General features: G+C 40.8%; 1 protein-coding gene across 4 annotated transcripts in view; it reads left to right on the top strand.

Moving 5' to 3' along the window:
- Window positions 1-10593, top strand: part of DNAJC27 (DnaJ heat shock protein family (Hsp40) member C27) — a 30625-nt gene extending 20032 nt beyond the window's left edge. Inside the window, exons 6-8 of one of the 4 annotated variants that reach the window (XM_027623284.2) lie at window positions 3316-3476; window positions 6662-6827; window positions 6925-10593. In XM_027623284.2, the coding sequence (XP_027479085.1) occupies window positions 3316-3476; window positions 6662-6794 (294 nt within the window). In that variant the 3' untranslated portion in view covers window positions 6795-6827; window positions 6925-10593. Of the gene's footprint in view, window positions 1-3315; window positions 3477-6661 lie in introns of those variants that run through there. The other 3 variants (XM_027623283.2, XM_027623286.1, XM_027623285.1) reach the window with 3 other exon arrangements.
- Window positions 10594-15791: the final 5198 nt, after the last annotated feature.

Here is a 15791-nt window from a genome sequence, read left to right as displayed (position 1 = left end):
TTATCTTTGGCTTTCAACTTTGGCCTATGTAACTAGATATGGTTCTCTTTATATTTATCCTCCTTGGTGTTTGTTGAGTTTCTCAGATAGCTAGGCAGGTGGTTTTCACCATAATTTGTTCAAAAATTTTTTCGCTTTATTTTCACTCTTTTCCTTCCTGGACTCCAGTTACATGTATATTAGGCCATTTGATTTTGTCCCACAGTCCTCGAAACTATGTTATTTTTCTTTCCTTTTTCTCTATTTTTCAGATCTCATAGTCTCTGTTGGTCTTTCAACTGCTTTTAAATCCACTGAGTGAGTTTTTCAGTTCAGTACTTTTCAGTCCTAGAATTTGCATTTGATTTTCTTGTGTAGTTCCTGGTTCTCTGCTGAGATCCTCTATCTATCTGTTCACTTATTAAGACTATATTTTTCTTTGCTTCTTTGAAATATTTATAATATTATTTTAGCTCCTTTAAAGTCTTTGTCTGCTAAGTCCAATCTCTGAACCATCTTGGGTCCAGTTCCTATTGCCAGCTTTTTTTTTCCTGACTACAGATCACATTTCTTGTGTCTTTGTATGAGTAGTGCTTTTTGATTGAACACCAGACATTGTGGATAATACATTGTAGAAGCTCTAGGTTCTTTATTTTCCTCAGCAGAATATTCTTATTTCAGTGGGCAATTACTGACAGATTACATTGAACTTGCATGGGCTTGGTTTTTTGCTTTCATAGCAAGGATCTGAAGGAAGCCCAAAGTGTTGCCCAAGCTCTTCTAATTTGGTAGAACTCAGCTTTCAAATTCTGTCTCCTTTGCAGATCTTGTCAGCTCTTGGTTTTAGGTTTTGTCAGGATGAGTCTACTACCAAGCCATAGTTTTTTCTGTGGTGTCTTAGCTAGATATTAGGGGTGCTAATGAGGTGGTAGGGCAATCTCTGCACTCTGGCAAGGTCAAACTGTAGTGTTTCCGGAATGCCTCTTCCCAAAGCACCACAGACCTCTAGTGTATTGGTTCTATTCTCAATCCCATGGTAAGCCCCCGGTGATCTCACCCTGTGTATGTATAGTCTAGACTTCAGCTACAGATTAGTGGGGAGCCCTCACATGGACATCTGCGGCCCAACTCTGCATCGCTGCTTCCTCTCCAATGCCCTGCTCTGCAGATTTTAGCCACTTCAATATCCTTAACCTCTGATCTCTGTCTCTTTAATTCAGTGGGACTTTGGGACTGCTCAGACCAGCCCTCTGTGACATGGCCAGGAAATGGGCTCCAGGTAGAAAACCAAGTGGCAGAATTGCACTTGCTGTTGTCCACTACCTGAAAAGAGTTGCTTCATATATTTGTCCATTTTGATAGTAGTTTATGGCAGAAGTTCTAGTCTGGTACCCATCACTCCATCATTGCTGGAACTCAGACATGGAATGTAAATAGACTTTTGACTTCAAGTCTACTGTTCTGTATGCCACCCTACAGCTGGCCCTTCTAAACTATGTGTGTTATGAGTGAGTACTTGTATCCTCAGAATTCTGTGAGTGTTTATATTTCAGTTTAACTTATAAACTGGAAGACAACCTTACTGATACAGAGCACAAGCAAACATCTGTGAACTGTGATGACTTTTAGGTTGTTTTTATCCTTTCAGATAAATCTTGGGTAGTACTAATGGATAAATTAGTCTGTTTAAAAACAGGCTAACAAGGAATGTAATAAAACTATTATATAAGCAAACACTTAGAAGAGTGCTTTCCTGCTGGTTTAATTTAATAAATATTTTCTTTGTTTCCTATAAACTTACAGACACTTCATGTCAGAAAGGAACTTAGTTTTGTCTTATTCACATTGTGAACAGAGAGTAAGATGGACTAAATCATGTTAACTCTACTTTTGTCTTGGTATCTAGTGGCTTTTCCTTTGGCACCCACCTCACAAATCAAGGCTTCTTGTTTAGGTTGCCAAGTCTTTTAGCTATTACCAGACATAAGAAGGAGGAGTCTAAGAAATAGAAAAATTTTAGACAATAACAGGAGCTATGGAAATACCTGAAAAAGAAGAGAAAGAGATTGAAAAAGAGATTTTTCAATTTAAAAGCAGTATAGTGTATTAAATGAGTCTTTTGAGCAAAGTTATCTAACAAAAGTAACAGTGCACAGAGTATGAAATATGAGCAGGATCAAAAAATAGTTTTCACTTTGAAAAACATCAAAAAAATAGGCAAAGAATCTGAATAATTTACAGAAAAAAGAAAAGCACTAAGCCTATGAAAAGACATTCAATTTCACTTATAATTAAAGAAACTCAAATCCAAACTGTGTGCCACACATAGGCTTGGCAAAAGTGAGGCTGTATGAGAATGCCCCATAGTGACAAAGGGGATAGAGAAATAGCTTGTCTGACACTGTGATGGGAGTGTAAACTGGCACAGTTGTTTTATAGGAAAGTTGTCAAAATCAAAGATTAAAATGCCTGTACGCTGTTAGTTAGTACTTCTCCATTTAGGAATTTATCCTAAAGCATTATCTCCATAAGTGTACAGATACGTGTGCGTGTGCGCACACACACACACGTGCACACAAAGTATTCATTAAAGCACTGTGTATAGTAGCAAAACCTGGAAACAATTGACTTGTCTAAGAAAATATAGAGTTGTTTAAATAAGATATAGTCACACAGTGAAATATTGAAGTCATGAAAAAGGATGAAGAAAATGTCTATATGTACTTTCTCTAGAGAGAGAGTCCAAGATGTATTTTTTAAAAGATTTTATTTTTTTAAAGTAATCTCCCCAAGTTGCACACTCTACCAACTAAAACAGGTGCCCCGGTATTTTTATGTGAAAAAAATGCAAGGAGCTGAGCAGTATGTTTAATCTGCTTTCTTTTATGTCAATGTTTAGTGTGTAAATGGATGTACCAGTATTCTGATAGAAAATTTTTCTGAAAAGATACTAAAAAAATATTAACAATGGTTACCTCAAGGAGAGGAACTTGAGGGGCAGGGAGACAGTTTTCATTTTACATTTTTATTTACTATTTGAATTTTTCTAACAGTGTTCATCTACTACCTTTTAACTTCAAGTGTAGTTATGTGAGAATAGGATTATGAGCCATTTAAATTTTATTCCTTATACTTTTATGTGCTTAAAAAAAATACACAAGCATGTGCATACACACATAAACACACAGGATAAAAGAAAAAATTCTTCCAAACTGCGTATTTGCTTTATGGTGAATTTTAAGTTATTGGAATATATTAAAATTCTTTAAGTTATGCTTAAAAGGAATTCCAATTTTCCTAAAATCAGTTCTACTCTGGGATGATTTCTTTTTGCAGACCTTTTATGTATCCATAGTTGATTTATGTGAAAATGGCGGGAAACGTCCTTTCATGAATAGCAGTGCTAGTTTCACCAAAGAACAAGCAGACACCATTCGCAGAATTCGAAACAGTAAAGACAGTTGGGACATGTTGGGAGTCAAACCTGGGGCCTCAAGGTAAGCAATGCTCTAGGATATTAGTGCTGAGTTCTAGCCCAGAGAAAATCTCAGCTGTCAATATCGTAGGTCTGATATATCTTCTTGTAATTGGCTGGAAATATGAAGATGTGTGGAAATGCATTAGATTATGTAATAACTCTTCTTCAGTGAATTAACTGGATGCCAGAGAAACAAAGTAGAGGGTACAGTGGCCTGATGAAGGAACTCTGTAGTGTATGTGCATGAGTACTTTCTGGAATGGTGTGCTCTGCTTTTGTCTGTGTTGAATAGGAGCCTTGAAGCAAATGTAACCTTAAAAAAATACCTTACAAAAGAGAATTCTTAAATCATAGAATTTTAGAAGAGGAAAAGAATGTTAGCAGCTTATCCAGACATTTCATTTTATAGGTAAGAAAACTGAAATTCAGCGAGACTAAACACATGTTCAAGGACCCTAGGAGTTAGTGGTATTATTGGTTCTTGACCTTGAACACTGTGTGTCTGCCTGGCTCTGTCTCTTTCTACGGTCCTCAGAATCCTGCTAGGTCCTCGTCTGTGTATGAACTTATGTTAAATGGTTTTATTTTTAGCCAAAAGAAATATTTGGGAGGAAGAGAAATACAATCGCTATTCTTTGTTGCTTGTGCAAGAATAAATCCTTGTTCGGTATGGTTATATAACTTTTAACAATAGAACACTTCTGTTACTGTACATATTATGATTTTTATTGTAATTATAAGGGTTCTCAGATCTTTTTATTTTGCACCATAACTTTCCTCCCCATTCTTCTCCCTTTCTACTTTGTCACCTTGATTCCCACAAAAAAACAGTACATGTTGAAATGCCTTGTTGGTACCAATGGCATGAAGTTTCTCTTTTCCGTTTTGGTCTCATAGCCTATCTTGAAGCCCAGAAGGCAAGAGGGCAGGGGAAGCGGAAGACAGTTGCTGGTCACCTCGACTTGCCAGGCCTTACAGAAAAGGCTTTAAACACGTGAACAGTTTGGATGATCTTGTGTATATAGCACAGTTAATTGGTGTCTTTTAAATGTCCTTTTGGATTTCCATAGTCTCATTCTAACGTCTTCTGTTTCATCTCCAAGGGAGATTGGCTCTAAAAGGAAGAAACTTTACTTATTAGTTAACTTAGAACATTGTTTATTAAGGAAAATTCCTTATTTATTTACTATGTTAATTGGAATCTATCAAAATGTATGGGACCTCCATAAGTTCTCTATCACTGACCAGTATAAACATGTGCTTCTCTTGCCTCTGTTTTTCTGGGTCTGATTTCATATGGCAGTGAGCACATTTGAGCAGAACCTAAAAACAGTGTTTTAAAGTTATAAAGAGTTTTAATGTTTGTTCAGTGCCATGTTTACTGTTCTTGAATGTTAAAATCTTCATCTTCAGCAGAATTAATATATTTGTTACTTTGTTAAATGTATTTGTTAATACATTTGTTATTTTGGAGAAGAATTCTGGCAATTTGAATTTCTTCGGAGAGGGAGAATATGATTCTTGTTAGTTAATATCAAGATTATCTATGTAAAAAAGGCCAATGCATGTTTCAGAACAAGCAAATTCAGGATTTGTTTAAGAGCAGAAAGCAGAAAAAGCCTTCCCCAAACCTAGAGGACTATGAACACGGCCCTGTGACCTCAGTCTTTCCAAGTGGACACCCAAGACTTTCCATCACATGCAAGACAATCAAAAATTATCTCTCTAATTCAGAGAGCCAAATAGAAATCCTTCTGATAAAACATAAAGAAGAAAAGCTAGGGCATTTGGGAAAGCACCATATCCAGGCTTATAGGATAACTGGAGCCCTAAATTACAAAAAGAAGGTGGGAAATCAAACTGTCTGGTAAGGACAGAGCTAAATCTGACCAGAGGAGGAGCTGGGTACTTAGAAGCTTCTGGAAGCCTGACACCAGAAGATGATGAAGAGCAGGGAGAGGGGCAGGTGGTCTCCAGGCTCCTCCCCAGCCAGTCCCTGCTTGTTGAAGAGCTCAGAAGCCTAAAGACCCCTCCTGGAGCTCTCCTGCTCTTTGGGAAACACTCACTGTATTGCCCGTTTCCTCTCTGGGTAATGTTCTCTTCTCTTTTGTTTCTTCTTTGGTCTCAGGAGCTCGCTCGAGCTCTCAGGTACCCCCATCTGCAGCATCCCTTACTAGATCAATGGTGTCACCATCTTCCCTGAGCCTCAGTGTCCCCCTGACCCTGGAACTCATTTCAGCCCCTTTTCTTCCATCCCCTTTATCTGTATATCCAGCTCATCACCTGCTTCTGCTGATTCTTTCTGTGTGTCATCTCTTAGCCACTCTTGATCCAGACTCTTGTACTCATGCTTGGCTTCTCGTAACAACCTCCTACCCGTCTCCTAACTTCAAGAAACAGCTTTCTCAGCACCTTTTTTTTTTTTTTGCATGAAACACCTACTGATGTCATTGTTTATCAAATCTACTTTGTTGTTGTTTTGATTTCAAGGCCCTTCTCTTACTGACCCCTGCTTCCTGGCCAACTTTGTTTTTCTTTTTTCTTCTTTTAAAGATTGTATTTATTTATTTGACAGAGAGAAAGCAAGAGAGGGAACACAAGCAGGGGGAGTGGGAGAGGGAGAAGCGGGCTCCCCGCGGAGCAGGGAGCCCAAGGCGGGGCTCGATCCCAGGACCCTGGGACCATGACCTGAGCCGAAGGCAGACGCTTAATGACAGAACCACCCAGGCGCCCCAACTTTGTTTTTGTTACCCCCCAGCAGTGTCCTTGTAGAACTTCCTGCCGTGGCCATGCTGTTCCTAGTTCCTAGCCTCTGCCAGCTCTCTCCCGGTTGCTCTGTTCGCCCACTTCAGAACCCCACCCCAGAGGCCTTCCCTGATCACCCCATGCCCTCATTGCTTCAGTCAGCAAAGATTTGCTGGGTGCTTGTTCTGTGCCAAGGACCTTTCCATGAATCATTCTTTTACCAGGCATTTCCTTGGCATGTCAGTACTCCACATTGTATTTCCTTTTCTATTTGTTGGTAACGTATTATTTATTTGCTTATTGTTCGTGTCTGAGTCCTTTGGTCCCACTTTTGAGAAAAGGTAGTGATGGTTTGGGAGATGCTTCCTGCAAGAGATGTGATGTAAGTCCAGACAGCCAAACTGCCGTGGGTGGGGGCTGACCCTGTCACTGACATAGAGCTTGGCTTCTTTCTCGTAGGGATGAAGTCAACAAAGCCTATCGGAAACTCGCCGTACTGCTTCACCCTGACAAGTGTGTGGCGCCTGGTAGCGAAGATGCCTTCAAAGCGGTTGTGAATGCCCGGACAGCCCTCCTGAAAAACATCAAGTAGGAAGTCAGAGGAAAGGACAAGTGCGGGCCTCAAGTACGAACTGACTGTCCCTAGAAGTGAAATAACCAACATGAATTTTTTTTCTCCACAAAAATCTTACTGCTTTTTTCTCTTGTTATTTGTAAATTAGAAATTCAGGTGCCTGTGACCAGTTCACAGACATTTTACAGAGCGGTGAAGAGAACCAAGCACCACTTGTACGTATAGTTCATTTCCTATTTCCAAATAATCTGAATTTTGTTCCTCCTTCATTTGTGAGCTTGGTCATGGTAGCATCCCTCACACACTTGATTCAGGACAGTCCAGGAGGTTTCTGGAGGGAGGAAGGGGCAAAGGAAGACCCTTTTCCTTTTTTAAAGTTCACTGGAGAAGGAGACAGCAGAAAGAGAAGGAAACAATATCAAAACCCTGAAAGTTTGGTGGGACCTCACAAGCAAGTTGCTCCTTTGACAAGTTCCTTAGGTAGTATTTGAACCATCGATCGATCTATAATTAATGAACTCTTGAGAGAGAGCCCTTTGGAAGTTTGTGAATCGAGACGATACTGTTCCAAATTGAGCAGCCCTTTGAGGACAGGTACTCTGTCCCCTTCTCCAGCCACCAGGGGCAGAGACAAGTTAGTCCTAGGAGACTGAAGGCAGTGGCAGCCACGAGTTCCGGGAACACTGGCTGCTGCTGGTCTTGCCCCTGGATCTGAGGCCTCTCTTTAGCCATGGAACGGGGCTGGTGGCAGTAGGGAGCATCATGCACCCGGGAAGCAGGAGTCAGACCGCACAACAGATGTGCTTGCAGCTCACGCGAGAGCTTGTGTACACATCTCCGAGGGCAAGGCCTAAGAGCACAGCCAGCCTGGCGTGGACTGGTCTGATGCCTCAGGAGAGCCTGTGGGTGAGGGTTCTGCCTTTTCTTGTTGCTGTGTCGTTTGCCACGGAAAGGTAGGAAAGCCTGTGGCACTCCTCTATAAGCCAGGCCTCTTCTTCACTTCTCTACATGAGTTCCTTCTTTTTCCTCTTTTCTTTCTCTTATTTTTTAAAATATGCCACATCTGTCATTTTTCTCTTCTTGAATCCCTGGCTTTTGGCCACTGCCTCTTCCATCCTCCATTACGAGCCTTGACCTTACAATCCTCCTAAGCTTACAAGCCCTGGTTGACCAGAGACAAGTATGGATCCTTTGGGTGTTGGTGGAGGGAGAGATCTTAAGGCCTGTGTGGGAAGAATCTCTAATTTTTGCTTGGGCTCCATATTTCTAAATAGTAATATTTTTAAAACTATAGATTATGAAAGCGAATTTCACATACAGAAGTGCTTTCTCTTGCCATAGTCTCCTCCTCAATATCCAAGGAATGGATGAAGATCAAGTATATTAGCACTGGCCATTCTTCCAGAGCTTTCAGAACTGGTCCCACTGTTTGACCCATTATATTGTCAATCTCAGTACATTACTCATACTTTTAGCTGCGACCACCCTGCACTGATTGGGCTTTAAGGTACACAGAATGTGAATTTTAAACAGCTATCCCATATTGATCACCAAATAGCATTCACCTTCTACCCAAGAAGAAAAGCCACTTCGGTTTAATTCCAGCCCTCTGCAGTCTTCTGGATTCTTCTCCTCTCCAAAGCAGCTTCCCTTTGTGTGGCTGCACTTGGGCTGCATTGAGCTTGTTGTCAGGAAACCAGAGCCTTGTTTTCTTATATGACTTTTCATCTTGGTGATTCTGAAAATGCTTCTTTTTTACGAATTGAGTCTAATACGTGATTTCCTGGGGATTTTCCTCTGGACTTCTAATTTTAAATAGCTTCTGGACCTGCAAAACTCCAACCCAAAGTTCTTCTGAATTTAAATTTTGCTTAAGGCCTTCATCATGCCTAAAGTAATTAAATGTAGTTCTATTCTTGGAACAGAACTAGACTCAAATAAACGAGGGATTGTGCATGGTAGTGTCAGCCCAAATTGACATGATGGCTCACTGAGTATGTGGCCCTGTATGAAGCCTGTGCCAGTTTTCATCACTGTTACTAAAGACCAGATTGGTCACCTCATTCAGCTACATTGTGCAGTTGAGTGGCTACAACAGAGTTCTTTAGTGCTTCCATTCCTATATAGCGAGTGACTTGTTGAAATTTAGCCTGATTTTGGTTCTTAGGTCTTGGAACTCAGTTCCCAACACCTTCATTATTAATGTTAAGGATGACCATGAACTACTTCATTTATGTAAAAGAAGGAAAAGAAGAAAGTTAAGCTTCAGGGTCCTAGAATTTGTCTGAGTGCCATAATCCTTGAGTAGAATATTAAGGGATAATAAAGCATGATTTGCAATGCAAAGTTTTTTGGTACTAACTTCATACAAAACTTTGTAGACCTCTGTGCACTAAATTTATATTCTTGGTGCAAATATGTACTTTGTAGTTCAACTTTATGAAATTCCTTCAGCCAGTTAGGATTTCAAAATACATTGGCGAGAGTAACAACTAGCAGAATCATTCCACTGGCTAAAAAAATTTGATGGAGAATCTTGTTTTTCAGAAAAAAATGAAAAGTTTGAACAGTTCTTATAAAAGCCATTACTTCCGTGTCCGAGTCATCAAGAATGAACAGTTTTAAAGCTTGTTAGAAACCCCTTGAGACATTTCTAACTGATTGCCCATCCTACCTAAGCCCTTTAAAATACACCATCCCTTTTTCCCTCTGTTCCCCTTTGGGGCTTGTTTGGAATCGATGTTCTCAGCTGTCAACAGTTCTACTTCAGCCTTGTCATTTCGAATCTTCCCATACCTGTGTCCTTGGCTTTCTTAGCCTGTTAACTTCAGAGTCCCGGCCTCGAGTAGTGTGCTGCCACCCAGGATAAACTGCTGTAATCCTGTAGGGGGCGCACTGTTCTTTAAGGCTACATTTACCTCAGGAAACAGTCTAGTGTGTTCTCGTGCACTAAATTCTCAACTGGTAAGTAATTTCTTCATACCCATAAACCAGTATCTAATTCACTGCTAGTTAAAAGAGCCATGGATAAGGCAGCTAGATTTCTGAAAGAAGGCCGGAGTAAGTAAGTAAGCAGCCCCTGTCAGCCCTGAGTCAGTACCACACCTCCTCATAGAACAGAGACAGAATCTCGAGGGGGAGGGAGGTAGTTCAGGCCCAAGTTAGAAAGGGTGGAGCCGCGTGCCGATTACCTCTGACAGTGACAGTGACAGTGATGGCGACCTTCTCAAAGGTACTTTCAGTGGGCGCTGGAATGTCACTCCCTTCCCCACCGCACTCCATCCAGATCACTCTGAGTCTGCCAACATTTTTGCAAAACGTTTGAAAATGAGTTTAGCTGCACAAGAGAGCTACCCACCTTCCATTGCAAGGTTTGCAAAGTGAACAAAGGTTCACACTTCTCACATTTGGTATTAGCACAATTGTAAGATAGCCGGTAACGTTTGTACATTGGTTTTTCCGTTTAACGTTTCTAGAGAAGCAAAAGCTTAAATTTGTGACATGGGGAAGTTAGATTGTGTCTAACAAGCAGTGCAATATTAGGCCGTGCCAAAAAGGCCCTGGTGTGAAGTGACTTGTTTGCAGGTTTTACGGTTTGGGTTAGTGTCCTGCATTGATTTCCCACGGGGCCTTCGTCCCTTTTGACTGTGAATGCAGAGTCTCAAAAGAAACCCTTAGCTCTTACGAGGTAATTTAGATATTTACGTTCTGTTGAAATAACTGAAAATGTTAAATCTAACAGTTGTTTATGTCTTGTATAGAGAGTGTCATATGTATTTAAGTTGTGTATTTTTATAAAATAAAGCCAAAACTCAAACACCGGTATGTGGGCTGCACTTTTTTGTTGAGACACTGGTCTTTAATGTAAAACGTACTAGTCTCGAAGCAGCCCCGTCCCTTACCAACGGAGACCTTACAGAGGACCTCCTGCTTGCGTTTCCAGTTGGGAAATGGAGGAAATTTTATTCATCAGTCCATCAGGTAATTCTAACCTTATTAAGTCATGGTACAAGTGTTTTGATCTCTTAAAGATACTAATATGATGTTTGCTTTTTTAACTCAGATGAAACTGTTACCATCCTATTTTAATAATGCAGTTCTCAGCCGAATAACTTACTAATTCAGTTAACTGGTCCCTGGAAACAAGAATCCTTAAGTAACAGATTGTTGTGAACTCCGGATTTGAAAGTGAAAGCCTTGCAGGGCCCACCCGCAGAAGGCAGTGTCTCTCGGGAGCCTTCACACGAGGGCTGTAATTTTCATTATAAATGATGTATGTTCTCACCTGAGAATGCACACCACTCTTTCGGGGAACTGCTCTACTCACTCCAAACTGCTAGCATGTTTTCAAGGGGAGCTGCCAAAATCTCTGAGCCACCCTTTTGCTCCCTAGCCACCCAGATTGGTCCGTGAGATGGGAATGTCACCCAGGCTGAACCAGTTGGCATCCTTGTCTGGGCTCTTTCTCCTTAGAGCTGGGAAAACAAACTTCCTCTCAGGAGAGGAAGTAAGGTGGGAGAGTCCTGCTGATGCTGGCAACCATGATTCTAATGTGCTGGAAAACATTCTGAAAGAATGAAGCAGACATGCATAAAGAGACAGAGTCCGGATGGCAAAGACTTGCCTTCTAGTCCCTGAGGCCCCCTGAGCTGGTTGTCCTTCAAGCCCCTATGCCACCCCAGAATCCTTCCCACAGACCTCCAAGCCCTGTTTCCTGCTTGGGTTAGCTGGAGTTTGCTTTCCATTACTTGAAACTAAGAAGATATTAGAAGATAGTAGACCTCAAGGATCGTAAGCAAGGATGAGAAAGCTACAGTCAGGAGACTGGTACAACATCTGATAGGTATGTTGTTGACATTTCTGTGTTATAATATATCCGATTACTTGATGTTTCTCAGCTGGAGTCTTTGGCTATGTCTTAACCCAATAGTAGCCAGTTGTAAACTGAAAAGCAAAATTAGATTTATTCAGTTTGTTTCAGGGTCCACTTAGGATGCAAAATACTTGGAATTTCTTAAATTTCTAAATAAATTTTATTGTTAAAGCATTCATTTGCCATGCATGTATTGAGTACCTCCTATGTGTCAGGCCTGTTCTAGGCACTTGAGTATATAACTGAGCTCAGGACCAACAAAAATCCCTGCCCTGTGCCGCTTAACATTCTAGTGTGTGTGTGTGTGTGTGTGTGTGTGTGTGTGTGTGTGTTTAGTTTTGAAGAAAGGTTCTTTTTTTTTTAAGATTTTATTTACTTGTCAGAGAGAGAGTGAAAGAGAGCACAAGCAGGGGGAGTGGCAGGCAGAGAGAGAAGCAGGCTCCCTGCCGAGCAACGAGCCTGAGCCAGTTGTAGGACTGATCCCAGGACACCGGGATCATGAACTGAGCCCAAGGCAGACGCTTAACCAACGGAGCCACCCAGGCATCCAGGCTCTTTTTTGTTTTCTATAGGCTTATTTCTTATTTCTTACAGGTTTATTTCCAAAGAGGCAAGTTTGCACTTATTGAGAAGTATTCAATACATGCAATTTAGAATTAATACTCTGCTACTATATGCTTGTATTTCATGGGGGTTGTTAAAATGCTGTATTAAGGTTTTTTTCAGAAAACTTAATCATTATTATTATCCAAAGCTCAATTTTCCATATTGGCCTAGAGGAAACGGTTCCAGAATTAAGGAGTCTCTTTATATATGTTTTATATTTATAATGAATGTATTTTTCCAAAGCAGTTGATATGGTTGTATTTATTTGAAGGGGAAATATCTAGAATTTAAGTTGTTTTAGTTAAAACAATAATGTGTACCTCTGATATCCAGTGAAAATTTTGATCAGTTGACTCTTGTAAGGGATGATATGACTTCAAGAAAGTTGTTCTCTCTGCATCCAAAATAGTTAGTTGTTAGTGATCATTATAAAGCCAGCAAATGCACCCATGATAGCATTTTACTGAGGGAAGAGACAGTAAAAGTTTGGTATGATAGAGGGAAATGAAGATGCGAGGTGCCAACAGGCCTCAAATAGTGGAATGTGAACATTCTGCTAGTTTCAGAGCATGAGAGAGAACAGAAAAGTTAATAAAATAAATACTAAAGAGAGCAAAGCATCTTAGTGGTTCAAAAGGAAAATAAAATTAAGGAAACCATTTCCATTCTGAGTAGCAGGGAGCAAGGAGAAAAGCCCCAAGTCAGCATCTGTCAAATGTTTTTTATGGACAGAACCCTATATTTCTGGTGAACTCCCAACATGGGATCCCTGTATGTAAAACAGCTAAGAGCAACATTTTAGGAGGATAAAAAAAAAATCCAGAAAAAAAAAAAACATTTTAGGAGGATAAATTTGTAAGATGACAGTTTTAACATCATTCCTTATAAAAGCAATCTACCAGGCAGTTCTGCCTCCCAAGGTAGATGACAGAGTTTCTTTCAGAAGATAAGTCCCCACGCCATTCTCTTCTGCTCACAGGCGCTGGTGGGACGGGAGCACCTCACCCGAGAGAGTGATGGAGCTCAGGGAAACGCTGTCAGTTACGAGCTGCTGACAGGACTCTGTAATGCAGGGGGCTGGGCAGGGACTCTTGTTTAATGAAGGGTCCTGATTACACTGCAAACATAAGGGAAAGTACTCTGGCTTTGTGTAGTGAGGCAAAGAGCTGAGCTGCTCTTCTTAAGAAATGAACAAGACTTCGAAGGGTTGGGGCTGCCGAAAGAAGAGGAAGAAAGACCAGATAAGATGAGGCAGAAGGCTGGGGTCCTGAGAAGGATAATTGGAAAGATAGTAGATACGAAAAATCATTAGATGTTAGGGATTAGTTGAAAGATAGCCAAAGAGAAGTGCCCAGTGACAGAAACAACCAAAGGACTTTTAAGAAGACGGATACATTTAATAACATTATCACCATTTTACAGATGAGAAAATGGAGACTCAGAGAGGTTAAGTGACTTGCTCCAGGCCACACAGGAAGCTATTCAGACCCAAGCTTGCCCAGCTCCAGAACCCAGGCTCGCAGCCTACACTATCAACCGCAGGATCAAAATTTTTAAAATATTCTGCTTTGGGCGCCTGGGTGGCTCAGTTGGTTAAGCAACTGCCTTCGGCTCAGGTCATGATCCTGGAGTCCCGGGATCGAGTCCCACATCGGGCTCCCTGCTCAGTGGGGAGTCTGCTTCTCCCTCTCACCCTCCCCCCTCTCATGCTCTCTCTCTCTCTCATTCTCTCTCTCAAATAAATAAATAAATAAAATCTTAAAATAAAAAAATAAAAATAAAATATTCTGCTTTGTACTCCTGAGTAATATTGTACCTTCTTGTCCGATGTTACTTAAATGAATAAATAGGCTGTATTTTTTTTTTGAAGACCACAAAGGTACAACTTTCCTTATAATGAATGACACAAGTTTAAATCCTGCATGTGTGCATAGGAATGAAGGAAACTGTTTTCTGAGGGTGTCCAAGCCAAGAGTTAGCATGGCAACGTAAGTTAACAGTGTGTTAAAATACGGAATATAGGGGCACCTGGGTATCTCAGTCGGTTGGGTGTCTGCCTTCAACTCAGGTCATGATCCCGGGGTCCTGAGATCAAGGCCCTCATCGGTCTCCCTGCTCAATGGGGAGTCTTCTTTCTCCCTGCCCCCCCTGCCCCTTCCCACCCCCCTCTGCTTGTGTGTGCTCTCTCTCTCAAAGAAATTTTTAAAAAAATCTTTAAAATATGGAATATAATACTTTGGATATATTTATTAAGTTTTTTTTTTTCAGTGAGATTTTGAACAAACCCTTGCCACACCTCTGATGCCTCTAAACAGCTTGAAAATAATGTCTTCAGGGCCTTCTAGCCAGGTCGGCAACTGAAGGGTAATTAAGCCTGCAGACCCGAGAGAGAGATCCTTTACAGCCTACGTCAGCCTAGGGGTTTTGTTTCTGGGTGATTTTCACACCCTTAATTTATTCTCTTGTCATAGTGAGAAGCCATGCAGCCTTAAAAGGGTGGTTTCCCTCCCTCCCTCCCTCCCTCCACCCCAAAGCCTAGCCCTGGCCTTCTGTGTTAGAATCGCCAGCACTGCAGGAGGAAAGGTGGTTTATATTCACCAAACTGTCTGGGGAGAGGGTTTTAGGGAATGAACTCAAGATAGTTTGACTTTCTACCTTATGCTTGTCTATATTACTGTGTTTTCCCAATGGGTGTAAACTATTTTAGTCATCTAAAAAGTTAAATGAAACAACAACAAAAAAACTAAATATGGTACCAGTTAAAAAAAAAGAAAGAAAGAAAGAGACTCACTCCAAACTGTGGGAACCTCTAAGGGTGGCTCTGGGCTGTAATTAAATCTTGCTTCTTTACTTTAGTAGAAACTTCATCCTAAGAGAGAAAAAACATTTAGCCTCTTACAAGTTTGTTTGAAAAGCTAACCTAGCAATCAGTGCTGTCCGACTGAAATTCTCAAATTCACTTACTGTAGTTATATGTCCATAGGCTCTCTCCTGTAACACAGAACTGAGCCGCAGAACTGGGATGGGAAGAGCCGGGGTAGAGTCTTCTCTCGCCTCTTAATTAAGAAAATAGCCTTTGGCAAGGGGGTCCACCTTTCAAGGTGCCCTTTCTTACGTTATTAGATGAGGCTCTTGGTTAAAGAACACCTAAGGTACTTTCTAAAGACCATTACTTTTTGAAATCTGACAAAGGTCATAAATACCAGGTCCCCTAGACCTCTCGTATATGATTCTACTGCCACTCCACCACTCCAAAAACAGAAAAGGGAAAGGAAAAGAAAAACAGTATTAGAAAAATGTTAGTGAACTAGGCTTGTGCTAAAGTTAGGAATAATAGCCATTGTTGAACGCTTTCGTTTCTTTTAATAAATCTTAAACTCCTGCTACACGTAATCGTGATTTCAGCAGCTCACTTTACAAAGGCAAATGGTGTTGGAAATTTTTAGTAACAAGTCCCCAAGACTCAGATGTACAAAGACATTCTTTATTTCTATAAAACGGAAGTCATCTTGAGTCCTGAGCTCACATTTTCCACC

The sequence above is a fragment of the Zalophus californianus genome, chromosome 8, assembly GCF_009762305.2.
Source record: "Zalophus californianus isolate mZalCal1 chromosome 8, mZalCal1.pri.v2, whole genome shotgun sequence".
Lineage (NCBI taxonomy): Eukaryota > Metazoa > Chordata > Mammalia > Carnivora > Otariidae > Zalophus > Zalophus californianus.
This window is presented reverse-complemented; position numbering and strand designations above follow the sequence as displayed.